This window comes from Aulonocara sp. 'chitande type north' Nkhata Bay, linkage group LG16 (genome assembly GCF_057382095.1).
Source record: "Aulonocara sp. 'chitande type north' Nkhata Bay isolate Kocher_YH1m ecotype deep benthic linkage group LG16, A_spYH_male_GT1.1, whole genome shotgun sequence".
Taxonomy (NCBI): Eukaryota; Metazoa; Chordata; class Actinopteri; order Cichliformes; family Cichlidae; genus Aulonocara; species Aulonocara sp. 'chitande type north' Nkhata Bay.
In genome coordinates this window covers 30,049,678-30,076,836 of record NC_141359.1, presented here as the reverse complement: position 1 = coordinate 30,076,836, position 27,159 = coordinate 30,049,678, and the positions used below count along the sequence as shown (strand labels likewise).

Here is a 27,159-nt window from a genome sequence, read left to right as displayed (position 1 = left end):
GCAGTAACACCAAAAACAGGAGGATTATTAATGATGTAAATTAAGGTTCATCTTGTAGTTATCTGCTCTTTTTGACTTAATGTGCAAAACATGTCCATAAAAGTGCTTCCTCACCACATGCATGTCCTCAAAAAAAAAAAAAAAGAAAGAAAGAAAAATGTAAAACATCTGGCTGCTGATTAGAAGCTGTAGATGCAATGCTGCACTTCAAAAATCAATTATAAATAAAGGACACGGACTGAATGCAAAGTATGGAATCATTTTAATCTTTGTTAAGTTCTCTTTTTTTTTTACAGTTGTAAATACACCAGAAAAACATACAAACAATCACTGCCGTAGTCTTTCTTGAGTACGATTTTGCAGTTCGGGTAATCTCTCATAGCTTCTGCCCACGTTAAGTATCATAAATATAAAAGTCTACATATAAATACAGTCCATTGTGCTGGGTGAATCACCAAAAGCTGCCAATAGGGGGAGAAAATAAACCGGTTAATAATTATTTTTATCACTGGTCAGCAGAAAACTGTATTCATATGAGTAAGTATGTGTTTCACTGGGAGCGGGGTAGATATGAGGTGTTTTTCAAACTCAAAGCACAGGTCAAAAGTCAGAATGTAAAATCAACAGCATCTATAGGTCTGATGAGGAGCCTTGCTCAAGGACACTTTTGCGAGGCAGATGTGCTTTCAGCAATGGAAACTGCAAGATGCAACAAATCTTTGTTAAGGTTCGGTGATTAAATTGCAACACAAATGACAAAACTATAAAACACTCCCATAAAAGAGAGACAAACTATTAAAATAATGGTCCAATAATGGTCCAATATTAAAGTCGCAACTAATATTACAAATTATTACAGGGCACGATGAATCAGAACTCAAGACATGGAAACTGTTAGTGCACCTGAGTTGAGTATGTGATGATTTAACAATAAAACTGTAAAACCAGCCTGGGGAAAAATGTTAAAAGTGTTCTATTATTGTCTGTTTTATAGACATATGTATGGAAGTTTGGATTAAACACAAAAGAGTGTATGTGCAAATAAGCCCAGGCTTTATACTGCTATAAACACTCATTTTCTTACACTCTTGGCTCTGTGTGATGTCAGTGAGGGGTGAAATCACTGATATGATCACAGGAGGTCCAACCTTTTGCTAGTGAGGGGCAGCCAATCAGAAAAAGAGGCTGTCTTAAAGGGAGTGAGAATCAAAAGTGGATGAAGGGCTGCATCAAAGCTCAGAATAAGACAAGCATTTTTTTAAACCATGAAGTCTGAGAAACTACTCGAAAATAAAAATATACAGGTGGGAAGGAGCATAACAGGTCATCACAGTTCCTCACCAACAATCAGTAATGTTGAAGAGAACCTCAGACTTATAAACACGCATCCCAGTGCAACTGAAATGAGATTATGGCAGTTTAGCCCATGAACTACTGTAAATTACACACACGTTTCCCACAGCATACTGCGTTACAGATCGCCTAATGCTTTCTTTACCTTCCGGGAAACAACCAAGTTAAACGTAAAATCAGAGAATCAAATTTTTTGTGAATAAGGTTAATTTCTATACGGCAGAGACCAGTAGAATGGCTGACATGAAGGCAGTTCAATCACATTCAACAGCCTATAAGTTTTAGGTATACCTCTGAGAAAAGCTAAAATGTAAACCGTGTAAAATTTACACGGTTTACATTAATGTAAATTTACACGGTTTTATGATGGGCTTGATTTACTAAATCAAGCCCATCATAAAATGCAGGTAAAGTTGTCTTGAGAAGTAATTAAAGATCTATAAATCATATCAAGCAATACACCAGCACACATTTCTTCCCCTTGATTAGGTTTCCTCTCACAATTAGTTTGCACCCTTTTGGATTTAAAAACACTGCGATCATCACATAACATACACTTAATTTATTATACCCATTCATTTTAGTAATGATGCTTTGTAATGCCTCACTGTGTAACCATTACGTCCAGTAAATGTTTGGAATACATGTTTATAGCACGCTGAAGGAAGACAGATATTCATCACAGTTATCAGTAAGAGACCCATGTAGCTATTGCACTGCAAACTCAAATTCTTATACATGTTGAATATTTTGGTTTTCTTCATCTTAATCGTACACTCCTCTTTATCTGATACATTCCTTGGTCCCATCTACTGCATCCCACCAAAGTTTTAAGTTCCCCCAGTTAACCTCCCAGTTGTCACTGTTTTAAAAGTGCAGCTTCAATGATGAGGACAGGTTTTTACATTAAAAATAAAGGCTCAGTAATAACGCCGACTTTGTGCTCCCAGTGTTTTCTTGGCTTTGATTTGTGGTCGGTTTTATCTGATCCCAGACCAGCTGTGGAGGTAGGAGGTCCAGCCTGAGCTCCGAGACCCAGACGCCTCCTCCTCACCTGCAGAGAGGAGACACAAGAACAGGTGGTTAGACATTAATGAGGTATTCTGGATGCTATAACCTGCAGCACTTCAGAAAAGAGGAGATTAATTTAAAAAAAAGGGTTTTGTCTGAAGAAACAAAAAAAAAAAAAAATCAAAGACAGGTTGTCGTTATGTGTTTTCTATTATGACTCAGCATGAAAATCACTGTGACGCTGCTCTGTAGAAAACACAGCAGAGACAAATTCTTGCAGTGGGGCCGTGCGCTCCTGTAAGTGAATTGGAAATGGTTTCTTTTTCAGGGTGGAATACAGCATACACCTTTAATGACTTGGCAGTTTCACTTTACCATCATAAAATGAGAATAAATTATTTTCAGAAATCACCAAGGCTCAAGACTGCCACGAGCTGGAAACTTGTGGAGAAATGTTTGTTGATATGTTTGGAAGTGTAAATGTGAGACTTTCAAACCTAAGACTACTGTGACAGCTGTCAAGCATGGTGGTGGTAGCATATATTAATATTAGTTGGAGTGTATGCATATATTTGAGTTTCCAAGTATAATTCTGGCCCTATGTGGATTAGAGAAAATCCAAGATAAGCTCAAACTTGTGCACCCAATTCTTGCTTTTAAATTAATTAAGAGAAATATACGGTACAATCATCCCTCACATTAACAAAAGAAAAATAAGAGCTCACATAAATCATTAAATGTCCAAAGTTCCCATAGAATTCTTTTCCATGAGGCGTGGATGCAAATTTCTGACCAAAAGATTTCTACACTTTAAATCATACATAATAACCTTTTGAACAGGTCATGCGGTGAATAAGATTTTTCTTTTTATAAATGCATGCAAACAAGGTTTACCCATTGCATACCTTGTGCAATGGCAGACAATTTGCTTTTCTCCTCTGGGCTGAGCTGCAGCATGGTGTGGATGACGGGCAACAGAGCCTGCCTCTCGCTGCCGGATCGCAGGAAGATGAACTGCAGGAGGACGTTCTTCAGGTACTCCAGGTTGGCCACACTCTTCTCCCTCTCCTGGTTTCGCTCAAGACGGCGAACTTCACTCTTCAACAGCTAGGAGGTAGAACATACAAGCGCTTTAAAATTTACAATATCCAAGCGTCCCTTCGGCTAATGCTAAACGGCAGGAAAATAAGCTAATGCACAATAGATTGTCGAGTCCATTTCAGGTTTAAAAAATAGGAATATAGGAGGTCAGCTCAGAGGTTTTAGTGATTACTAGTATATCGAAGAGATAACATTAAATTTGGTCCACGCTACTTTCCGTAAGCGAGCAACTTACGTCACATACAACAAGCATGGCGACGTCCTCTTGTCTACTGAATATGAAGCGTTGAACGCGAGTACAACAGCGACTTTTAAACCCGGACTGCAGCAGTTTGTAACAAACCTTTTGGGTTATAGCACCACTAGGGGGGGTTGCCCAACTATTGTAGTAGCTGTGGGGGTCTCCTAGTGGGTGTGTGAGTTGTTAGCGGCAGCCATTTCATGCTGCTCATGTTCCATGCTCCAAGAAAGCACCTTACTTACTGTTGTGACAAGCTGGCGCTGGTGGTACCAATCCCCGCGCATGTAGGTTCGGACGAGTACAGCCGAGGAGACCTGGCTTATAAAGTGTAATGTTGCTGACGGCGAATAAAGGTCTGTTATTGGATTTAACCGACTGGTTCCGTGTTATCCGGCTAACCTCCACACCACATGCCCGCTGGACCGGCTAGCCACTCCTTCCTCGCCAGACTGCTGTTACAAGTTCTTGTGCGAAATAGCTTAAAAAACTACAGCGACAGACAAAGATGGGCTTCGAGCAGCTGCTGTGGTGTTACTCCAGGCGGTTTCGGTTCCGTAGCGTTCAGCTAAACCAGGTTGGAAACACGTCGTTGTCGGCGCACACTACGCCTCTCGGCAGCACGTCCTCCCGGTTTGGTGCTTCTCCCGGACTGTTGGGCGGCATATTTGCCCACACAGGCCCCCAGCTGGCCGTACGCCGGAGGATGTGCACCTCCACCCAGCCGCCCAGAGATGTCACCTTGTTCGAGCACGACAGGACCCGCTTCTTCCGGCTTCTCTCGATCTTCTGCGGCGGACAGTTCGTCTTCTGGACGTACTTGGCTCAATTCGCCTACACGGGGCTCAGAGACACGGGCGGCACTAAAGAGAAGGGGAGAACCAAGACGCCTAGCACTGCCACCACGGGTCTGGCGGGAATATGGAGCTTTGAGATGAACCTGGGTTCAAACACCTGGAGGTATGGTTTCACGCTGGGATGCCTGACAATAGGAGCAGGCATAGTGGTACTCGGGGCTCTGTTCTGTCGGCGCTCTGTCAGCAAAGTGGTTTTACACCAGGGTGGGAGGATGGTGACAGTCTGCACACAGTCACCTCTGGGACCAAGCCAAGGCAGGAGAATAACAGTCCCTCTGTCTCATGTAGCCTGCCACGCCCACAGGCAGGAGACCACTTCCTTTATTCCTCTAAGGGTCAAAGGGCACAAGTTCTATTTTCTTCTGGACAAAGAGGGGACTGTGAACAACGCCAAGCTGTTTGATATTACCGTTGGTGCATACAGGCCACTTTAAACACAGCTGCCACACCTGAAACAGCAGTCTACAGGTGTGTGCTCACGTGGCTGCCACACTAATATATCAGTGTGTTTTTCATCTGATCTGTACAATCCGAATTAATTAAATGATTGACAACAAATACTTGGCTCATTTAGTTCATTACATTGAAAACCTCACGCTTTTGACTCAGTATTATTATATAAATTTCCAAGAATTTAATATTTGAAGTAATGAACTGGAATTTTTATGTATATTGCACATTTCTTTACGTGTAAATGCAGTGTGCTTTACCTAAAAAGAAATTTTATAGGCCGATTAAAATCAGCCCCTGGAGAAAAGCCACAAAAGCCCTGGAAAAAACAGACCTCTGCAGGCCTGAATCCAGAACCTTCATGCTTTGAGGTGATATATAGCCAGTACACGACCGCGCTACCCGAAAAAAAGACGGGCAACAGACAACACAAATATAAGCATGAGTAAAAATACAGATATTTATCAGTAGAGAAGAACAAACTGTTAGAAACAGTTACCTTTAACGACTTTCTTAACAATGCACAGATCAGTAGCACATACAAGCATGACTAATTCTAACAGTTTTTCCACCAATAACCTCCTAAATAAAAGCTTATAGTAAGTAAGAGAGTTGAGCCTGAATTACAGCAATTCTGTATGTGCCTTATAAAGTGCTAGAAACCAGAGAACAGACCTTTTCCTTTAATAACACTTAATAAATATGGCATATTCTAATGTAATAAAACCTATAATGTAAATATACTAATACAATACAAAATAACTTTAAAGATGATCTTTATAACTCAGAATGTATGTAAAATAAATACTTAAAGTTAATCTACTTTTGACTGCTTTCTTATCCTCAGCGGGTCGATACAGTGGATATCTGCACGTTTGATTTGGCAGATTCTTTTTTAATTAAATGCTGAATGCCCTGCCCAACCTGAAAGGGGAGGTAAATAAGAAAGTAATCAGATGGTTTAAAATTATGCCATTCCTTCAGCTAACAGTAGTAGTAGTACAGCAAATGTAGGCAATGCGTTTGCTCTCGGTCTTGAAGAAACATCTTTCAGTGATTTTAATTGTATGTTTTTAAATCTTGCAAGTGGTTCGTTAATAAAGGGGATCATTCTCTTTGAGTTTTGTAACCAATGCTTAGGAGTAGGTCCTATTTATTATAGGGGATGTGTCATATAGTAGATTTGCTAAGTGCGCAGGGGAGGCAACTTTAAAATAGACAACTTGTCTGGGTTATTAGGTCTCTAATTTAGTTTTGAGCAACAAAAAAAAAATGTTGTTTCTGTGTTTGTATAATTGAGGAAGTATACATACAGTGATCTGCTCCATGAGAATAGCGTTGGTAGCCTCAGTTTCATGCAGCAGGCTGTTCATGTGCTCCATGCTGCGGGTGGTTGTGTTCAGCTTTTCACTTAACTCTTCTTTGGTTGGCTCCACTGTCCACACAAATGGCTCTAGAGATATAACAAATGCCACATACAGGAGGTGATATAATACATTAAACTCTGTCACTACACAAAGTCTGCATCTATTCTTTTCCCCCAAACATAGTCATTCATTGTTCATTGTAACGCTCATCATTATATCTTGTTGAATAGGTCACATATGCAGTCCTTTTGGAAACTGAATGCGCTTTTTTCTTTTTTTTTGTGGACCTCTGCTTTCAAACACACCTTGTTTGGGTTCTGGAGATGTGAGAAGCTGCTCCAGAGAGGGTAGGGATGTAGGAGCAGGGGAGAAGCTCTCAGTCTCAGTGGTCTCCATGCCCTCACCTTCCTCCCTGGCCATAGACTGCAGGTCGCTGAGGGCCACTGGTCCCACACCCGCCTGGTTCTGGTCAGTGTTTCTGCGCTGTGGATCTGATGCCAGCGGTTTACGGCTGGACTGGACAGCAACTGAATCTGAGTGGGTGTAAAAGGTTGGAAGAAGAAGATTTGTGTGGGTCTTCTGGGCACATCAATACATTCATATTGAACAAGAGAGAAGGAGGAGGTTGGATTCAAGATGTGTCAAACAAGAATTAAAAAGAAAAAGAAAAAAAGACTTTCTGCTCATGGCCTTAAAATGTTTAAGTAAAATCCCTGGTGGAAAATAGTAAATAAATAAAGGAATTTAAAAGGGTTTCAACTGAAAGCAGCCTTCAGATCTTTTTTTAAGCATCTCTGGATTCTTATGTACAAACAAGTCCGATCACAGCAGCTGTGAGTTAGTGTCCTACTTCACTGTAACATGAGGGGGCACCAGACTACTCCAGGTCTTAACCAGTTCAGCTGGCATAAATGGTGACGTGGGAAGAGAAGGGTAGAGGGAAAAATGAGAAAACTTCAGAAGAATAGATTGTGATTAATGAACCTTAACTGATCCAAGAGGCCAGACTCGCTACCAATCCCCCTCACCTCGCCACCTCCCGTCAGGCTCTTTACTTCCCTTGTCATGTAGCCGACTGAGAGGAGCAAGAAGTCTACCTGCATACTGAACACGTTTCATAATAGTTCAAGTCCAGTAAACTCAAGAGCCCAACATATTTACCCAGTTCTAATCAACCAAATCATGACAACTGCCACTCAAAAGAGTGAAGCATACAGGAGTCCTGATTTAATAGTACATCAGGCTCTAATAGAAAGGTTTAAAGAAATCAATAAGGAAATAAAAGCATCTAATTTACAGGAAAGTAAACACCCTGGGGATCATATGTATATCTGAAAAATACTGAGCAGTGTTTCTGCAAAGCCATCACAACAGCCTGCAACAGAGGGAACAGCTGGAAAGGCTTAAACACTGACTGATTTCTAATTTATAAAAGACTTTTTTATGTGTGTGTCTATGTGCTGCTTGAAGGTTTGGATAAAAGATTAGACAAAATATGACAAAAGGCATATATAAATGTTACATCTGATTTATTAAAGAAAAAAAATACGAGGCCAGTAGTTTTATCTCCCGTCTGTCCGATAGGGCAGTAACGCATTTAATCTGGCGTGAAATTGAAGCATAGTGGTAAAAAGTGGCTCAAATATGACTTCAAATTAAGGTTAATATTGGCTCCAGTATCGAGTTAATCCTTGCATCCATGTGTGAGCCACTAATGATGAGTCTCTCCAGATGCCACAGTGAGCTGTTTGCCACACTGAGAGGCGGGGATAGAGCTGAGGAACCTTGCCAACACCTGGCGTCCTCAAGTGACAGAGAAGACACACACACACACACACACACACACACACACACACGCCTTTCCTAGTCACTACTGTGTGTGTTTCTGCTGTTTGACTCCAGCGGGCAGCTGTGTGGGAGGTGATGAATGAGCTTTCAATGCTGCTCTTCTGATAAACACACTGATGCCCTCTTCATGGTTTTCTTTCTGACTCACATCACTCCACTCATGTAGGAGAAGTGCAAGCACCATGGAAAACTAAAGCACTTGATGATTTCATTGATCTCTATATACCATACCTTTCATGTACTCCTTGAGTCTATTGCTGTCTGCTCTTTAGTAAAAGATAAAAATGTTACGTCACCTATTTGCTCTGTTACCTCTTGTAGGGAATCAGGTATTGGCTCAAGTTTACAACCCCACCCCCATGCTTACTGTTCTGGCTCTGCAGGGTAAAGAGCTGCTCCTCGACACGAGTCAGCTGGCCCTGCAGGGTCTCTACAGTGGCCCGGTGGTCATCCTGCAGCTTTCTTAGCTGCTCCCTGTAGGTCTGCCGCTGGGCCTCAACCTGGGAAGACAGGTCAGCCTGGGCCTGGGACAGGTCTGACCGCAGGGTCACGTTCTCTGACTGCAATGACAAAAGCCTGTAGGTGGACAGAGCAGGAAGAGAGTTTAGAAAGTCAATATGAAATGCTACAGGTAAGTAAAAAAAAAAATAAAATAAAAATGGCGCAATCAGGTGTTCTCAGCATGTGCGATTATGTCTCCTGATTGCAAAATCAAATGCAAGGATGAACAGCTGAAAAGGCTAAAACGTGCTGCGTATCAACAACGTGACAGTACAATGAATTCCTGCCAAGACAAGATTAAAGAACAACATAAAAAATAAAAGTGTGTTCACCTCTCACGGAGCTCAGCTTCCTTGCTTACAGTTTCCTGAAGGATTTTATTGTGTCTCTCCAGAAGAGTGTCATGCTCAGTTTGGAGCTGCTGCAGCTCTGCTGCGCTGCTCTGGAGACTCTGCTGGCTCTCCACCAGTCGCGTCCTCAGCTGTTCCACCTGAGAGACCAACTGCTCCCTGAAAAACACACCACACGTTACTCTTACAGTGATATTTTCTTTTAGAAGGATGAAAATGAATGTAAATTATTTCTCATGTGGGATTTCTTGTAGGTTATACCGTGTCTTCAATAATTCAGCTTTGGTCATTGTAAATACACGGTGTTTGTGTTCAAAATCAATTATGTGCTGTGCATTTTGACATTTTGCATGTTATTTAAGTTTTCTTGATCACATCTGAACAACACTCTTTCCTAACCCTAACTCTGGGTGTACTTTGAGTTTTTCATGTGTTTAAAAGTCTCACATGGAGAGAGAAGCTTTAGAACAGCATCCTTAATCAATGCAGTAAGATTTGAATTCCTCTAATGTAAAGCCAACTGAATGTGTTACCATTAATTTCACATGCAATGATCTACATCACACAGTCCGCCACTGGTTACATACATTTAACAGCTGTCTGTTATTACAGTCTTTGTAGACTTCTATCATTCTTGCATGCCTTTACCTCTCTAGTTTGCCAGAGTCTACTTCATTCTGGGTCGTCTTGCTCTTCTGCTGCTTGAGAACATTGTGGACTCGCACCTTGTAACTCTCAAACTCCTTGGTTGTTGCCTCAAGCTCAACCTGGAATCAATACAAAAGGTTAACAAGACGTATACGATTGACTTTCTAATATATTGTTGGTGAACAAATTTATTTTAGTGAGTCTTGTTAGAAAATCTAATAAAGAAAACTTTTGTTGTGTCTCACACATTTACAAAAATTGAGATTTCAATACCACAGCTTACATAAAACCAGTTTTTCACTGGATGAACAATGATGAAGACTGTCTTTTACAGAAAGAAAGCAATAACTTAACTTAAATTGCTCTAGGCAAACAACCCATTCACAAACCTCTCTTACTGTCTAAAAATGTAAAGGGGAAAAAGTAAAGACTGAGCCAGAGGTGGCAGCAGCTGACTAAAGCATTTATTTTACTGTCAGTCTTGGATGTCACCAAGCATTGGAGATTACAGGTAAATCAAGGTCAGATAGATAGTTGGTTGGTCGGGTATTTACCAGAAAGGACTAGTTTGCAGATTTTTGTTTCCTGTTGCAGGAATCTATGGTTATAAAGACTTACAGTTTCTAGATCTAATTACAGAAGTTTCTGTAAAGCTGTTTAACTGATCTGAGCCAAAGAATCTTCCTCCATTGACTTCAGATTAGTAGTATCACCTCAGTTAAATTCAATTAATTCAAATCAAATACATTTATTTGATTTATATAGCGCCAAATCACAACAACAGTTTCTACACGATACATGTAAGATATAAGATATAAGGTAAGGTAAGACCTTAAAATATTCTTAAAATAATCAATAAAATTAAAAACGTCATGCATAAATACATTACCCAGTTCTCGTTTGTGTTATACATATAGTGGAATTTGTTTTTTTCAGTGTTGGTGACCCAAAAATGAATAATTAAAAGTTTTTACCTTGAGCACTTTTCAAAAATTCTACATACTACAAAGATTTGTGGATTAATCAAAAAAAAAATTCAGATATTAATAATAGAAGTAGTCATTAGTTGCAGACTCATATAACACTACTGAGCCTGAGCTGTAGAAGCCTTCGATTAATTTAATCAAAGCTGGACGGGTCTGACGTAGCTACAGCACCTGAAAATTTACAGTTAAGGTGTCCTTGAACGACTTCGGTGTCGTTATGGTTGAGTTATTATAGCGTAAACTGTCAATTCAACTGTTATAAGTGAAAAGTCAACACACGCACCTTGGCAGTGTCTCTTTCCTGCTGCAGACTCTGTATGCGTTGCTGCAGAGAGCTGCTGGTTCTCTGTTGTTGCTCCAACGCAGACTTCAGCTGCTCCTGCAGGCGATGGCGCTCGGCTGTCAGGTCACACACCTCAATCTAAATTCACAAACACAGGCTTTATTAAGTGCCACAGGTATGAAACAAATGGATTTCTACAGTTTATTGAAAGGGATAGTGCTAGGTGTGTTACCTTAGAGCTTTCTAGCTGCTGCTGGTTAGCCTCCAGCTCTCCTTTCAGAGAGGCCTGCAGCACCATGAGTGAGCTTTCCTGCAAACATGCACACGGAATATTTAAATACATACAACCAAATAGGAAAGCACACAAATGACTAAGAATTCCCAATAACTTCAAGGCCCCCCTCCAGTCATGTCCACACATGGCTGCATAACACTATTTACATTCATCAAGAAGCAACATTACACACATTCATAAGAAATCCTTGGAGACACACCTCAAATACACACAGACACACACAGACCTGTTTCTTGGCATCAGCCAGGTCCTTCTTGGTCTTCACCAGCAGCTGTTTTATCTTAGCGTTTTTCTCCTCCCCCTGGTCCAGCTGGGACTTCAAAGACTCTGATGACACAATTGCACATTTGAATGGGCATGTGCACACACACAAACAGCATAATTTCTGAACTGCAGTCTTCTTATTTTTCTAGTATTTTGCTGTCATTATGGAGCTTGACAGCATGAAGCAACTAAAGGAGGAATGAAAAAAACAAGCTCTAACATTTCCTAAATAATGATCCTACTGATCCCATGTACTGGCACACAGATACACAGGGCTATGCAAAAGTAATAGATGTTTCAGGTCAGTGAAAGCAGGTGTGTGCTGCTAATATAGAACATAAATAAAACTGAAGTTTTGCTTTCACCGAGCAAAATTTCAATTAAAGATTATTATACGGTGCAACATTAAATACATTTGGATTGTATTATTCTGTGTGCCAGTCACTGAGTGTAAACCTGAACTTGTTATCATACCAATTTCCTGTTTGAGCACTTCTTCCTTCAGGTTGAGGCTGTTTATCTGACCCTTTAGCTCCTCAACACACTCATCTTTTTCTGATAGTTTGGTGTTGAGTTCTTTAACCAGACGTTCATAGTCGGCCATCTCCATGTCCAACAGAGAGCTCTGCTGTGCTTCCTGCAGGGAGAATCAACGTATTACAGCTTTAAACGGAGCACAGCTAAGACTCATCTTCAAGTCCATTTATCTGAAACTCTGGATTTCCTCCTCTCTACATTTAATTGAATTATGCTGACTATATTGTGCAGTTAGTATTTTGGAAACTTGGACAGCTGAAGAAAGTGGATGAAATAATCTACACACACATTGTTTTCTTAAAGAAAAGTAAGGATCTAACTTTTTAAAGTCCTAAAATCTAGTTAAATTAAATAATTACAGTCACAACCACACAATACAATCCCTCATCTTCCTTAAATTACCATTGAACTAACATCTACATATTTCTGCTGCACTTAAAACATGCTTGTTTACTGATCTAAAACTGCCAAAATGAGATAAAAAAAAAAAAAAAACCTTTATAAGCATTTAATTGTCTTTCTACTATCAGTATCAACCTGAAAAATCCAATCTTTGTGTTCACATGACGTAGGCACCTCCTGGCAGCTTTCATGTACACGTCTATACTATGTAGGTCTCCACTAATGGAAAAGTAACAGCGGTCCCTGTACTGTGGGCTAGAATTACTCTCCTTCTCTTCATCAGGTGCTGCTGTAGCTGCAGGCCGGCCATCACCAGCTCAGTCGCTTGACTGGATCGGCCCTCTGAGACGCGCTAGTGTCTGAGAAGCACTTGTGTGTTATTTGTGTGTGTGTACCTTGCGTAGCTGCTCCAGCTCCTGGGCAGTCTGCTGAGACTGCTGCTGCTGCTTGCGGAGCTGGGCTGTCAGCTCTTCTGCCTCCTTCATGGCAGATGACAAATCCTAGAGAGGCAAGCAAGTGCACATGGCGGGGAGGGGGGGGGGGGGGTATATTTAAATGTAATACAGATTACATATTATAAAAATAAATTCACCGTGCATGGCTGTTTTTATGATTATTTAAAAACATAAAACATAGAGTAGTTGCTTGCACAAAAGAGGGAGATGACATCCATCTCTCTTCATTTCTACCTTTATCTTTTGCTCTTTTATTGATCTCTCGGCCAGCAGGTCTCTTTCCAAATTTGCTGACTGCCTTTGCATCTCCTGATTCTTGGTCTCTAACTGTTTCAATGTGCTCCTCATGGTTTCCATACCAGCCAGAAGGTCCTCCTTCTCACTGCTCAGTGTCTCACTCTGAAAACAAAAAAAAGACTTGTTTATTGCCGCTGTCAGGTGAGTGTGCAGTGATACTCTTGAGGAAATCTGGTGTATTCTCATTTGATTTATTGCTCATAATCTGTCAGCTTTAGTGACTCTACAGTGTGAACTTCATTCTGGTTTCAGTTTACTGTGTCAGTTAAGAACCGCAGGAAACAAAAAGGATGATTTACAAAGAGGAAAGCTGTCTTACATATTTTGTAGTCAACATTCTCATTTATAAATACACCAGTTGGCACGTGACACCTAAAAAAATAAAAATAAAAAAATCATTCATGCAAATCTGACAGTAGCAGGCTCTATGGGCTTCCTGTGCAGCAGCTCTCTCCCATCATCTGTCAGCCAAACAGTGAAACTATGATTGGTAAACAGAGATGCCCAGACGTACTCTGAGATCACCGACTAGCTCCAGTCTTCGCGCTTCCCCTGAGATCCATGAGCGCACACAAGACTAAGCCTGTGCTTCAGAAAATGGTGTTTCAGTACTGCACGCAGCAGATGGAAGCTACAGCCCGCTCCATTTACCTGCCTCTTTTTCTCTCATTGGAGAGAAACAGTTATGAGCTTGGGGAAAAGAGTACATATAAAAACAATTTCTCCCTAGCTCACCCAGTCACATCTGATGGGCTATTTGTGGGCGCCGGGCTGTCAGATATAGCTGGGTAAAGTGTTGTCGGCTAAAACGACTCCCTCTAAATCATACAGAAACTGAATTATGGGGTAAGTATTGAAGAAATGTATTACTGGACAAAATCCCCTGCTTTGATTTAGTGGAGGCCGAGAGTTTGTGTGTGTGTGTGTGTTGTCGTGCATGAGACTGAATGTGTGTCTGTGTTACCTGTGTGACAGCACTGCTGAGTCGTTTGGTCAGCTCAGCAATCTGTCTCTCTGCCGCCTCCACCTTCTCCCTCTCCTTATCCAGTTGCTCTGTCTGCTTGTCGTAATCTATCTGCAGGTTCTAAACACAAAACACACACACGCACGCACACAAACAAGTCTTCAATATTCATTACTGGAAACCTGATGAACAGCTCAGTGAAGGTAAACACTATGCATCTCAGTTATCAGCTGCATTTACATTTGAACGTGGGACAAAACTCTCATTAGACACAACACAGTGGTTTTATTCTTTAATGGAGACACAGTCATAAAGCAAAGTGCAATCTGGGGGCTGTTTATGAAGACCACTGGGAGCAATGTCTCACACAAAGTCTTTTTTTAAAGTGAGCGTGCCTCTACTTGCCAATTAGAAAGATTTTTGTATTAGTAATGCATGAAACTAATTAAATGCACAATGGAATCTGTCAAGTTTATTTTGCTTTAATTCATGCTATGCTTTTATTTTGATGAAAAGCTAATGACATAAAAAGGTCCATGCGAAGCAGTAACATCTGATACACCCGGATACAAACCTAATAGTTCTGCCAATTTCAAACAGCCATTGAGAAAAAGAGCCACAGTGTAAACATACTTCACTGTGGCGTCTCTGTTCTGACACGTCTGACATCATAATCCCGAGAGGAAAACAAACGTTTTTCCACTTGGAAATTTCAGTTTCATGAAAGTCCCACTACAGGATCCTAGTGTCTTCAAGTAATATAGACAGTATCTAACATGCAAACAACAGATGCCTTACTTACACCCTTTATCTTAACTGTTTGGAAGTCAGGCCTATTAGAAACAGTGCAGGATTCTTCTTGCAGGTACTGTAGCAAGAACATGTTTGTGAAGCCTTCCCAATTACAAGTATTTCACCAGTGCTGGCTTATAAAATGTGCCTAAAAATTACTCTTATAGACAAACAGCCTGCAACGCAAATCATTACAGTGTAAAACTGTATATGTGTTATTACTTTATTTAAATGCTGTTTTTCAATCATTTTGATCAGTATCAAATTAAAAATTAAAGACTAGGGGGAACCAGGGATTGAACCACCAACCTTCCAATCAATAGATGACCCTATTTTATAAGCAGGAAAGTCAGAAATCCCAGTAACTCCAAAGTGCACCTATATTTCATTAGAAACTTCTCCAGAAAATAAGCCAAAGATTTTCTTTCTCTAGTGAATACATTATGCTTGTTAACTGATTGAATCAATGGTGCTGTATTAATGGAGTCAACCTTGAAAGATTATCCCTCAGCTTCACTGTCAGGTCAATTACTCAGAAACAAGCAGAATCACTACGCATGTTAAAATATATATTCTCACTACGTAACACGCTAAAATCTAGAGCTTGTTGGTGAGCTGATAAATTAAAACTTTGAATACCAAAATATGTTGAGGGTACTGCATCCAATGAGAAAGAAAAAAAAGTGTCTTCCTGGAGTTATAACGCTCTACTTATATAAGAAAATACAAATTTCTGCTTTGCATTTACTTGTGAAAGTATGGGCTGTTTTAAAAAGTTTGCTGAATTCGAGTGTGATGCTGTAACAGGATGCTGTCTTAGATATTCTATGATCCACTTTGAAATACTGCCACTGAGAGCGTTACTGTTTAGGAAGTGTCAGCCACATAAAGTTACAGAGCAGATTTATCGAATCCAGATACTGAGTTACTTCAGTAGCTGCAGAGCTCCAAACCTCCTCTGGGATTAAAATCAGCACAAAAACTGTGGGCCAGGAGCTTCATGCCATGGTTTTCATGGCATTAAACTCCCGTAGGCATTAATATGTAGTTGTCCCAGTCTTTTACGTTTGTATAGTAAGAAGACAAAACTGTGATAATTCACATACTTTGTGCACTACTTCATGCAAACTATTTTCCTTTGTATGCTACAAGTCTTTTCCAACCCAAGATTCCTACCTTGTAGCCTTCAGCACCATGGATGATATCTTTCATAGAGCTGTTCACTTTCTCCCTCTCTGCTTTCAGTGATTCTATTTCCTCCTTCAGGGTTATAACCTGAAAAACAGACAAACAAAAAACCCCACCGAGCATTCATTTACTGGCAAAAAATATACTGATTATTCATGTTTACATGAATCTGTAAAACAAGAGAATGTTGTGGAGTTCTCCTAAGGATCAGTATGGAGTGCAAGTTTTCTACCACAATGTTTGCTATTTAGAGAAATCTAAAGCTTTTCATTATAGCCTTATTGTCTGTGTTGGTAAATGATAACATTCTTCATTCTTCACAGTACCTCTTTCTTACTGGCATCCAGCTCCTTCTTTGCTTTGACAGCGACTGCCTTGATTTTATTCATTTTCTCGTCCTTTTCTTTTTTTTCTTTCTCCAAAAGAGCTGCAGGAAGTTAAAACAAAGAAGAATATGATTCATCAAAAGTCCGGGAAAGTATCTTTGGTTCTTTTCTGCATGATAACTTGTAGATTAGATTGCTTTTATAAATAGCATGAAGAGAAATCATCTTCACACCTATTTTCTCTGCAGTCTCATTCGATTTATTCTCCTCAGAGGACGCAGACTGTTCTGGAGACTCCTGAGAGGGTGACTGAGGAAAAAGAGAGAATGTTAGAAAGAGCACAAAAACAAATTGTCATAGTAACAGTTCTTTTTCCCCTCACAGATGCATTAGTGCTAGTGTGGAGAAGCACTTACTCTCCCCATTTGCAGAAAATAAACACACATCACGTGCTCCACTCACCTGGATAGAAGCCATTTCGGTCCTCAGCTGCGATATGAGTGAATCCTTTTCTGTCAGCTGCTCTTTGAGCTCTCTGCTCTTTTTCTCCATGATCTCCACCTTTCTCACTATTTCCTCCCTCTCTTCCTCCTCCTTGGTCATGAGAGAAATTTGAGCTTGCAGTTTCTCATTCTCCTCGATGATCTTCTCATTGACTGATTTCATATCCTGCAGGTCTTTCTGGAGACCCTCAGTATCTTTCACCACCTCCTCTATGTTGGTTCTCAACATGTTTCTTTCTTGTTCCAGGTCTTTGATGTGGGCCTTGAGCTCTGTTTGCACCTCCTCAAATGTTCTCTCCCCTTGAGCTTCTTCAAGGCTGCTTCTCAACAGGGCCCTCTCCTTCTCCAGCTCATCAACCCGTGCTTGGAGGTCTTTGACTTCTCTCATGGACTCTTGGAGTTCTTCACCCAGATTTTCCTCCATTACTCCAAGAAAACCAGAGATTCGTTCTGCCTCTGTTTTCATTGAATTCAGCCTTGCTTCTTGTTCTTGCTTTTCAGATGTCTCCTGGTTCAGCTGAGCTTCCAGGGCTGCTAGCTTAGAGTCTAAGAGCTCCCTCTCTTCCTGAGCTTTGGAAAGCCTTGAGAGAGCCTCTTCCATTTTCTGCTGGAGATCAGACTTTTCAGTGTAAAGCTCTTTTATAGTCAGCTCTAAAGTGGAAACTGTCTGTTCAGATCTCACAAACTCCTCTTTTAGGCTTCCCTCTAACTTTTCTCTCTCCTCGTTTAAACGTTTCACTTTATCCTCAGTTTCTGTTTTCAGGCTTTTCAGCTCCGTCTCTTTTTCCTCTCTTAGCAAAAGCACCTCCTTTTCTTTCTCCTCCTGTAGCCTCTCAATTTCTTTTGTTCTCTCATTATTGAGCTTTTGCATTTCCTCTTCTTTGATCTTCAGCAGGTGTTGCATTTTGTCTCGCTCTTCAGTCAGTGTTTCGACCCTTTTGTTCAGATCTTGAGTCATGTTCTCCTTTATCTCTAGCTGGGATATGATCTCCTCATTCTGCCTAGTAACGTCCTCCAACGACTGTTTCACTTCGCAGGCTGAAGACATTTGCTCTTCACCTTGAGAGCTCTCAAGCTTCAGTTTCAGGTCTTGCATATCCCCCATCAGAGCATTCTTCTCATCTGTAGCTTCTCTCACCTTCTCCAGCAGTTCATCCCTCTCCTTGTTGAGCTGTTCCACCTTCTCATTAAGGTCTCGTATATTATTAGCTGCCTGTTCCTTCATGGCTTTGTACTGTACGATAAAATCATTTGTCTTCTCTCCCAATTCTGTCTCAAAACTCTGAAGTATGCCCCTCATATGGTGGCACTCGGCCTGGGCAGAGTCTCGCTCTTTGGTTAAGGCCTCACATTTTGTCCTCAGCTCCTGGTTTAGTTTCTGCTGCTCCTCCTCTGGACTCTGAGAGTTTTGCTCTTTGGCTAGACTGGTCACAGACTCTTCAGCTTCTCTGAGGACACCTTGCTGATCAGGATCTTGGGTCACTGAAGCTTCAGCAGAAGCACTGTCCTTGAGCATCTGCAGCTCATTAATTTTGAACTCCAGTTCTTCTCTTTCTATTTGAAACTCTTCTTTAACCCTCTCCAGCTCTGCCTCGAGCTCACCCTTCACATTACTAAGCAGGGTCATCTCATCCTGTAACATGGTGTTCTGGGCTTGAACATCATCCAGTGTCGCTTTTAGTCTTCCCGTCTCTGTCTCCTCTCCATCACCATGGCTCGAGTCACCCTGACTGCAGCCAGACAGCTCCAGCATTTTGGCGATCCCCGAACCACGGGCAGCTTCTTCATCTTCCTCCTGCACATCCTGCAGGTAGCTATCTGGAAATATAACAGTAATATTTTGATTTAATTGAAACTGAATTTAAAGAAAAAAAAGGAAAACACAATATTAATACTTTGATACCAGAACAGACTTAACTAAAAAGAGCTTTTTTACCTTTGAGTGCAAGCTGCTCAGTTAGCTCCTCTTGGAGCAACAAGAGACGTTCCCTCTCAATCTCGTAGTCCTCTTCTAGAGTCCTCATTTCCTCTTCGTGCTGCAGACTCTTCTGAGCCAGCTCCTCCTTCAAGTTCTCCACCTCTTGCTGGGCCAGTGTCAACTCCTTTTGGTGGTTCTCCTGGATCTCAAGAACCTCCTGAGAATTTCGCTCTTGCATTGTTTGCAGTTCAGCTCGAAGGGTCTCCAGCTGAGCTTCTAAGCAACGTCGGACTTCCTCTGCACTCTCTTTTGCACTAGCAAGATCTGCTTGGCGCTCCCTCTCTCTTTCACTCTCCCGTTCTCTGTCACGCTCCTCTCGCTCTTTTAGTAATTTCTGGAAATGAGACACCTCTTCTTGGTGTTTGCTGGTGCACTCCTCAATGCTGCTCTCTAGGGCTTTGATCTTCTTTTGGTGCTCTCCTATCGCCCGGTCAAACTCACCTTGCAGCGCTGCCAGATCATCCTGCAACAAACAGCATATGTGTTTTAAGAAGATCTGGTTACAATAACAAAATACATTTATTAGACTGCATAAATGTCAAAGTGTGTTCAAATAAACCCGTTTGAGTTTCTCTGAACACAAACCTGAATGTGTAATCAGGCTTACACATCATACAGCGGTGTGAGTGTTATCTTTCACCTTGGCTTGCTGTTTAGTCTTCTCTAGTTCTTTACGAGACACTGCAAGACTTTGCTGAGTTTCCGCCTTTTCCAGCAGCACCACATCCATCCTCTCAGTCAGCTCCTGTTACACACAAATAAACAATTCACGTAACGCAGTATGAAAATGAAGTACTGCATGTTAACAGAAGAAGCTTTTAGCAAACATGCAAACCTGTATCAAAGAGTCATCTGAACTGCTGTTGTTGCTGCTTTTGGATTGCTGTTTCAGGGCTTCAACTTCTTTTTCCAAATCTAAGAAGACAAATAAACAAACTCATGACATAAACTTGTATAGTACTGGCACAACACATACACAGGATGAATGTGTAATGATACCTGTACATCTGCTCTTCATCTTCTGCATGGCAGCTACCTGCTTTTTTGCATACTTGATGAGATCATCTTTAGAGAGCGTGTCCAGCTTAAAATAAGACACAAAGTTAAAAGGAGGCTAAAATATCTTTACCAAAACATCTCTAACAAAACAGAAAAAAATCCAGCTGAAGAGTGTTGATACATATAACTCTTATCTGTAAGTCGTAACAGTATGCAGGACAGTAATGACAAATTAAAGGAACAGAATAGGTTGAATTCTCTGGGAATCAAAGGGGGCTGTCAAGGTTTTCCTATAATTTCTCACAAGCCTGTAGACAGCTGAAGTACAGTACCTTTGACTTGGGTGTGCTTGCTGCTGATGGAGTCGCAGACTCAGCTCCGGTACCACCAGGGTCCTTTTTTTTTAATAAAAGAAAAATATGAAAAAATGTTTTGTTTTTATGATCAACTCCAGATTTATTCCACAAAGGTCGCATAATATTTCCTTTGAATTTTACTTTAATGTCCTTTTTTACCAAAAGTCTACCTCTGGTGGCGTACGTTTACAACATTTTATGATTAATTACGGACTTATTGTCAATTCGGCAAAGAAACTAAGCAGAAGAATTTTTACTGAAACTGTGTAAGCAAAGTTAGTTAAGTATCACCAGGTAACGTCTCGATATTAAGCACATTTAAAATTCATGGTTGTTACAGTAGGACTACTGCAGGTGACTTTTACTGTTACCAGCACAGTTCATCGTGATAATTAACTATGCATTACAACAACAGCTATTAAGAAACAGACGCACATACACACACACACACACACACACACACACACACATATATATATATATATATATATATATTGCTAACCTCGAGGTACACATCATTACTATCTGTGAGACTAGCTAACGCTAACCCCTCCACATTGATCATTTACCTCCATCCCAGCTTTTCGGACTTTTTACTGCTTCTCAATCGTCTGACAAGGTCAGAGAGATTGCCGGGAACCTGACCGGACAAAGTCGAATCGATTTCCAAAGTATTTTACGATTCGTCACAGATTAAACACGGAAAACATCTCCTCTGTTATGGTTTTGAGTTAACAAGCTAAAGCACACGCTTCCGCATTCGTCACCAGGTGACGTCGGTATAGTTGACGTCACAACTTTAAACACAGACACTGGCAATCACCAATAATTTAACATTGAAGAAAAAAGTTAACTATCTATTTTCAACGTAAAGACAACAAACGATGTATTATTGATACATTTCTAACTGTTACATTGTTTCCAAGTTGTGATGATTAGTACTTTGAGTCTTATAAATTCATAACAAATAAAAACATGTCAGCAGCTAAACTTTATAACGAACTGCCCCCCATATGCCTTAATAATAATAATAATAATAATTTACATAAAATGTTTGAAGCATTTAATTCAAATTAAATTTAGTTTAAAAAGAAAAGAAAAGAAAAAAGAGCATAACAGTAGTATAAGTTATACTGATCCTGGCTGATCATTGAACATTTGCTATGTTCATATTTAATTTATTTATATCTAATTACATTATTTACCAACTGGAATTTGAGTTTCTGCATCTCACTTTCACCAGCTCAGCACATCTGTCTTTTAAATCAGAGCCTTTTGCATTCTCTGAGTTGTGCACAGACTGAATTCCTGTTCACTTTCATCTGTTAGATACAGCTCGGATTTTTAAAATGTGGAAAAGGCAAAAACTGAAAATAATTTAGGTAATAACTTAATTACATACTGATTATGGTAAATAGTTTTAAATGGCTACATAGATGTGATGTCTATCTGGGTATGTTATATGGCAGCAAAACCTGTAATTAACTGCTGGCCTGATGTCTGAGAGGAGAAATAGTAAGTAGCTGCCTGCAGCAGGGCTTTCAGCATTTAATAAATTATTAACAGAATTTAGTATTATGGTCAAGAAAGATTTTATTCCACTGTAAAAGTAAAATACAACTGCTGTTTATTATACACATAGGCTATATCAAAGCCACTCGATCTAGCCGTAGAGTGAACAGATACCAACAAACTACATGAGGCAAAGTGTATGTTTGCATGGGACAAGGCAGGATGGGGTAGAATCAAATTTTGATATATAACTTAAGAGATTAAGACAAGGAAACTATGCAGGTCATAAGTTTGGGATTTGGAAAATACAGGGATATTCTGTTATATTTATTTAAATTAAATGGTTCAGACTTTTATTGATGGGCTTTCTGCCATCCTGTATTTGGCTTTTGTATTGCAACATCTGTTTAAACAGTTTACAGTTATTTCATCTGCTGTTCTCTCTGTTAATCATCTTTGGGTTTCACGGACCATCCATAGATTTGCAAATCTCTTTTTTAGACACATTTTTGTTTTTACTGAAATCATTTGTTCTGCAGTCCCACTAAAGAGGAATACCTTATGAACCTATAGAAAACACATGCCAGTAAGACAAATTTAAAAAACAAAAACAAAAAGCATGACTGCATAAGAAATATTCAGGAAGAAATAGGCAATATAGATTGTGGAGTCAAAGGCTATAGGAGTTGGATGCATACTATAGCTGAGATCCTAAAAAGGAGAGACTTTTTTTTACTGTGTGTGCAAGCCATAAAATCATCCCAAAGCTGTCTGATACTACAATGATATTTTTGGGACTGCTATAGAGAGGTTGGGGGGTATCTGCCCTCCTGCTGACATCAGGGCTGTCATAAACCCAGTGGAGAGCCTAGCTCTGTTTCAGTATTCCAATCACGCGAGGTCCAGTTTTATCTGTTGAATATGGAGAGCGTCTGTTTTGACACAAGTGATAGAAGCACTGACGGAAGCAACTTAGCAAGATGCCTCTCATCCTGACAAGGCTGAGATGCTCCGAGCAGGGGGGTGCAGAGACTCTGCCGACTCCCTGTCTCATCTGGAAGAGACCCATCTCTACCTTCCACCCCGCCTGGGTCAAACACATCCATCCATCACAGCAACTCCCTTGTTTTCTCCCAGGGCATGGAGCAGTATTTTGCTGCCATTTTTCTCCCCCCACTCGTGGCCGTCAGTCAGGGATGGCTTTGCCGTAATATAACTGACACTGGCTGGCGTTCCGGGAGTAATGAATAGCCTGACTGGGTCTATCAAGAGGAGCAACAGACGCTCCTTCATGCTTCTGCTTTTCTTTATTTCTATCTCTCTCTCCTGTAAGTTCTGCTCCCACATTTCAAACTAAACTAACAAGTGAGACACATTCACCTTTTCTTGCTGCTCTCCCTCACCTCATCTCTTTGTATAAGAAGAGGGAGGCACAGGAAGTGTGCTCCTCTTATGCTTTATACGCATTCATGATTTGCATTTGTGACTTTATAAACATAGTAAATATGAAAATCAGATGTTTTTTGTCATTAAAAAGCATATACACATGCATCTCTACAATTTAACTTTAAATATTTATGTCATGTCAAATTTACCTTTAGAAATTTTGTGCTGCATTTACACTACTAAAAGTTGTGACTAATAGCTGGTAAGGACAACAGCCATTCATCATCACCTTAAGCTATGTTGATGTGTCTAACTTGTTACTGGGGAAGTAAATTTATTGTTCAGTATTAGTTCAGTACAAAACAAAATCACAACCACTAATCAGCAACAGCTGTCACATAATAAATGTTTCTGCTGATGAGTGTTTAATGAGCGAGTAACCTATGAATGAGAAGACTTTTGAAGCTATTTTCTGTCCTCACCAGCTAGTTGACAGTAGCAAATAAAAGGATTGTTAGAGCATAGCATCAGCTAAAGATAACTAACTAACTACAATAGGCCTAGGCTGCTGACACGGGGTGTTTCTTCTTCACTCACCTCTTTTTCACTCTCTGTGTGCACACCACTCGGCATATTCATCTCTGACTGTCTTGCACTCTTCTGTCCTGTTTCCATCCCCTCACCCCCGAACTGGCCACTGCAGATGGCTGCCCGTCCCCAAACCTTGTTCTGCTGGAGGTTTCTTCCTATTAAAAGGGAGTTTTTCCTTCCCACTGTCACCATGTGCTTGCTCATAGGTGGTCGTTTGATTGTTGGGGTTTTCTCACTATTATAATGAGTTATTTACCTTAAAATAGGGGAGGCAGGGAGCCACAGGAAGTGTGCTCCTCTTATGCATCACACGCATACATGATTTGCATTTGTGACTTTATAAATATAGTGAATATAAAAATCAGTTGTTTTTTGTCATTAAAAAGCATATACACATGCTGTCACAGGTATTTACCTTAAAATATAAGTGCCTTGAGGTGACAGTTGTTGTGATTTGGTTCTTCATAAATAAAAATGAATTGAACTTAATAAAATAAAATAGTAAAGTTGTAGGAAACCTGCAAGAAAACTATAATAATAAGGTTAAAGACACACAGCTCAGTCAAGCTTAGTGATCCAGCAGAGTTTGGCGATCATCCTCAGTGTGTTTGTCGCTACATTAAGCAAGTCTTTGACAGTGTAATGGATTTCTTAAATCAGTGATGTGTAAGGTACCAACTCTGATTTAAACAATATGGAAATCAGTGTAGCTGTAGTGAAGCTGTAGCAGAGCTGAAGGGGATATAAAATAATTGGCATCCGCGCCCCATTTCTGTCTTCGCTTGCTCCCCCAATCTATTCCACTCGACCTCCTACCCAATCATTGAAAGGTGACTTTGGGGGTGGCGAGGTGGAGTGCTTATGTCACTGACCCCTACAGTGTGATTGAAGCCTCCCAGTGGGTACCCTGCAGAAGCCAAGGCAGTTGTTGATTAGCTCCTGAGTAAGCAACAACTTCACTGAAGACAATGGCATTTTGATTTAGGCTTAAACAAGCACAACTCACTGCTAATAAAGACTGAATGAACAATTCAGAATACAAGATTTCTACTCATCACTAACTATGTACAAAATTCTTTACACACTCTTTAGATCATCATCTGTCATCTTTACTCACCACAGCAGTAGCGACTTCATTCAGTTATTTTTTGCTAATCTCTCTTGTAACAAAGTATTTGCATTTGTTTGAATGAGTCCTTGAGATAAGATTGTTACCTTTACTCAGTATTTATACTGGTCTCCCCCTTATTTTCTTCATTGTTTCCTGCATTTGTTTCCCTCTTGACATTTTACCTTTGCAGACTGGCAGCACCATTAATAGGGTTGGCATTTTAACATAGAGCTTTGACATTTTAATGTATTAATGTGGGAACTGAACCTCTCAGATTGTTCTTTTCACCACAGACCCCGAGAGCGCAGGTTCTCTAATAAATGACCAAAGCGTGAACACCTGAGAGATGACAGAATATGTCATTATATCCTGAGCTGCTGTTAATAACTCTGGCTCTTTATGTAACAGGTTAATAGTCAAATCAGTGTGTCAGAATTCCCAGATGAGGCAATTTGTCAGTGGCTGTATTTCATTATTCAAGTAGAGATGAGAGATAGGTAGTCTTTTTGTGTAGTCTTTTAGTTTCTAATTAAATTTAAACTGTTTATATATGGTGCCACGTTGCAACAACAGTTGCCTCAAGATGTTTCGTAGGTACACTGAGAATGTACAATAATGAAAAGACAACTCCAGCAGTTAGGCAAGCACTTGGCAGCAGTGGAGAGAAGAAACTTCCTTTTCACAGGAAGGAAACACCGGCATAATCAGGTTCAGGGAGCAGTAGTCATCTGCCGTGACTTAAAATGCCGATATTAAGGAAGGGTAATGATAACCATTTTTGCCATCTTAGTTTAGCATACTGAATGTTCATCATCATAAATGGCTCAGTAGAGCTCAAGGTGTTGTAAATCACATCAGTTCTGTGCACCTATAATGATAAATCAAGGCACCAGACAAAGACAGCATTATGAAACATCTGGAGCTTTGGAGACCTAAACCTCGATATCAAACCATGCATCAGTAGTTACAACGCAAATAATAATCCATGTCAATGCTACTGGGCTGCACAGTGGCACGGAGGTTAGGACTGTTGCTGCACAGCAAGAAGGTCCTGAGTTCAATTCCACCATAAGGCCGGGGTCTTTCTGTGTGAAGTTTGCATGTTCTCCCCGTGTTTGCGTGGGTTCTCTCCGGGTACTCCGGCTTCCTCCCACAGTCCAAAAACATGCAGTTAGTGGGGATAGGTTAATTGGTCAATCTAAATTGCCCATAGGTGTGAATCTGTGAATGAATGTGAGTGCGAATGGTTGTCTGTGTCTCTGCGTGTTAGCCCTGCGAAAGACTGGCCACCTGTCCAGGGTGTACCTGGACAGCTGGGATAGGCTCCAGCGCCCCCCGCAACCCTGGAAAGGATAAGTGGAAGTGAATGGATGGATGGATGTAGATCATATGTAAACCATAACACCAGTGCATAAATATATAGTTCACTAGTGATTTAAGTCTGGACTCATCAAGAGATTGTGAGTCATGTAGGAAGCATGAAAATAAGCATCATGAAAGGTATATTGTGACTGTTAAATGGCCCCCATCACCTAACCCCATGTAGCTTTGCAACAGGAGGTGTTCTAGGCAGGTTGCTAAAAAATGCCAAACAATTTTAAGTTAAAAGAATGACTGTTTAAATGTGATAAGATAACAAAAATTGGTGGTGGATCTTCTCATTGATTCTGTGTTTCCAGGTGTGGTGTAACAGAAGAGGTGGCGGCCCTCTATCCCGGTGATGCTAGTATATTATTGATGTTGCATACAGGCAGCAAGGCCTCTGATCTGATGAATCCAAATGCATGGGTGACCTTTGATCTCATCAGGATTTTGCTCTCTGGTTAACCCGACTTTTTGAGGCAGATGCCCCTGGGTCCAGAACACCAGTTACCACAGGACAGGGTCAACTGCTTCTGGAAACACTTTAAAATTTTGGGAGAAAACAAGTCTTGGACTTCGCTTTGTGTACAATAGCACACAGTGAGGTATCGAGCAATAAGGAAGAAAGAGTGGTAAGTGTAGCAATTTTCTCTTCCGTACCTAAAGGCTGTCAGTGTCTTGTATATAAATAGTTTGGTGGCTCAGCAGGAGAACAGCACTTCATCAAGGACCACGGGCACAACCTGCATCCGTCTGCACTTACGCTTGATGCACTTGATTACAACCGTCTTCCTCTCTCCCCCTCTTCCTCCTCCTTTGTCCCCACTCCCTGCCTGCCTCTTCCACAT

At 40.6% G+C, this 27,159-nt stretch overlaps 2 protein-coding genes across 2 annotated transcripts; one reads left to right on the top strand and one right to left on the bottom strand.

Moving 5' to 3' along the window:
* Nucleotides 1–239: 239 nt before the first annotated feature.
* Nucleotides 240–21,106, bottom strand: gcc2 (GRIP and coiled-coil domain containing 2). The gene is made up of 24 exons (XM_086266135.1): nucleotides 20,919–21,106; nucleotides 20,326–20,388; nucleotides 19,994–20,078; nucleotides 19,830–19,909; nucleotides 19,635–19,739; nucleotides 18,953–19,457; nucleotides 16,976–18,834; nucleotides 16,747–16,822; nucleotides 16,514–16,614; nucleotides 16,176–16,274; nucleotides 14,208–14,327; nucleotides 13,181–13,345; nucleotides 12,887–12,991; nucleotides 12,027–12,189; nucleotides 11,515–11,615; nucleotides 11,226–11,303; nucleotides 10,994–11,131; nucleotides 9,725–9,843; nucleotides 9,059–9,235; nucleotides 8,593–8,801; nucleotides 6,683–6,910; nucleotides 6,324–6,463; nucleotides 3,270–3,471; nucleotides 240–2,407 (listed from the first exon to the last, which is right to left on the bottom strand). Exons 1-24 carry the CDS (start codon nucleotides 20,922–20,924, stop codon nucleotides 2,334–2,336), a joined length of 4,998 nt encoding a protein of 1,665 aa, XP_086122261.1. The 5' UTR covers nucleotides 20,925–21,106; the 3' UTR covers nucleotides 240–2,333.
* On the top strand, nucleotides 3,678–5,118 carry tmem223 (transmembrane protein 223). Its single transcript, XM_086266136.1, has one exon. The coding sequence runs from the start codon at nucleotides 4,212–4,214 to the stop codon at nucleotides 4,992–4,994; it is 783 nt and encodes a 260-aa protein (XP_086122262.1). The 5' UTR covers nucleotides 3,678–4,211; the 3' UTR covers nucleotides 4,995–5,118.
* Nucleotides 21,107–27,159: the final 6,053 nt, after the last annotated feature.

Excerpts from the sequence above, each read along its gene's own strand:
- gcc2 (XM_086266135.1), bottom strand. Across the intron at positions 12,992-13,180 it reads TAAAAGAGCAAAAGATAAAG|GATTTGTCATCTGCCATGAA; the intron begins GTAGAAATGAAG and ends TTGCCTCTCTAG. Across the intron at positions 9,236-9,724 it reads GACTCTGGCAAACTAGAGAG|GGAGCAGTTGGTCTCTCAGG; the intron begins GTAAAGGCATGC and ends TGTGTTTTTCAG.
- tmem223 (XM_086266136.1), top strand. The coding sequence starts at position 4,212 with ATGGGCTTCGAGCAGCTGCTGTGGTGTTACTCCAGGCGGTTTCGGTTC.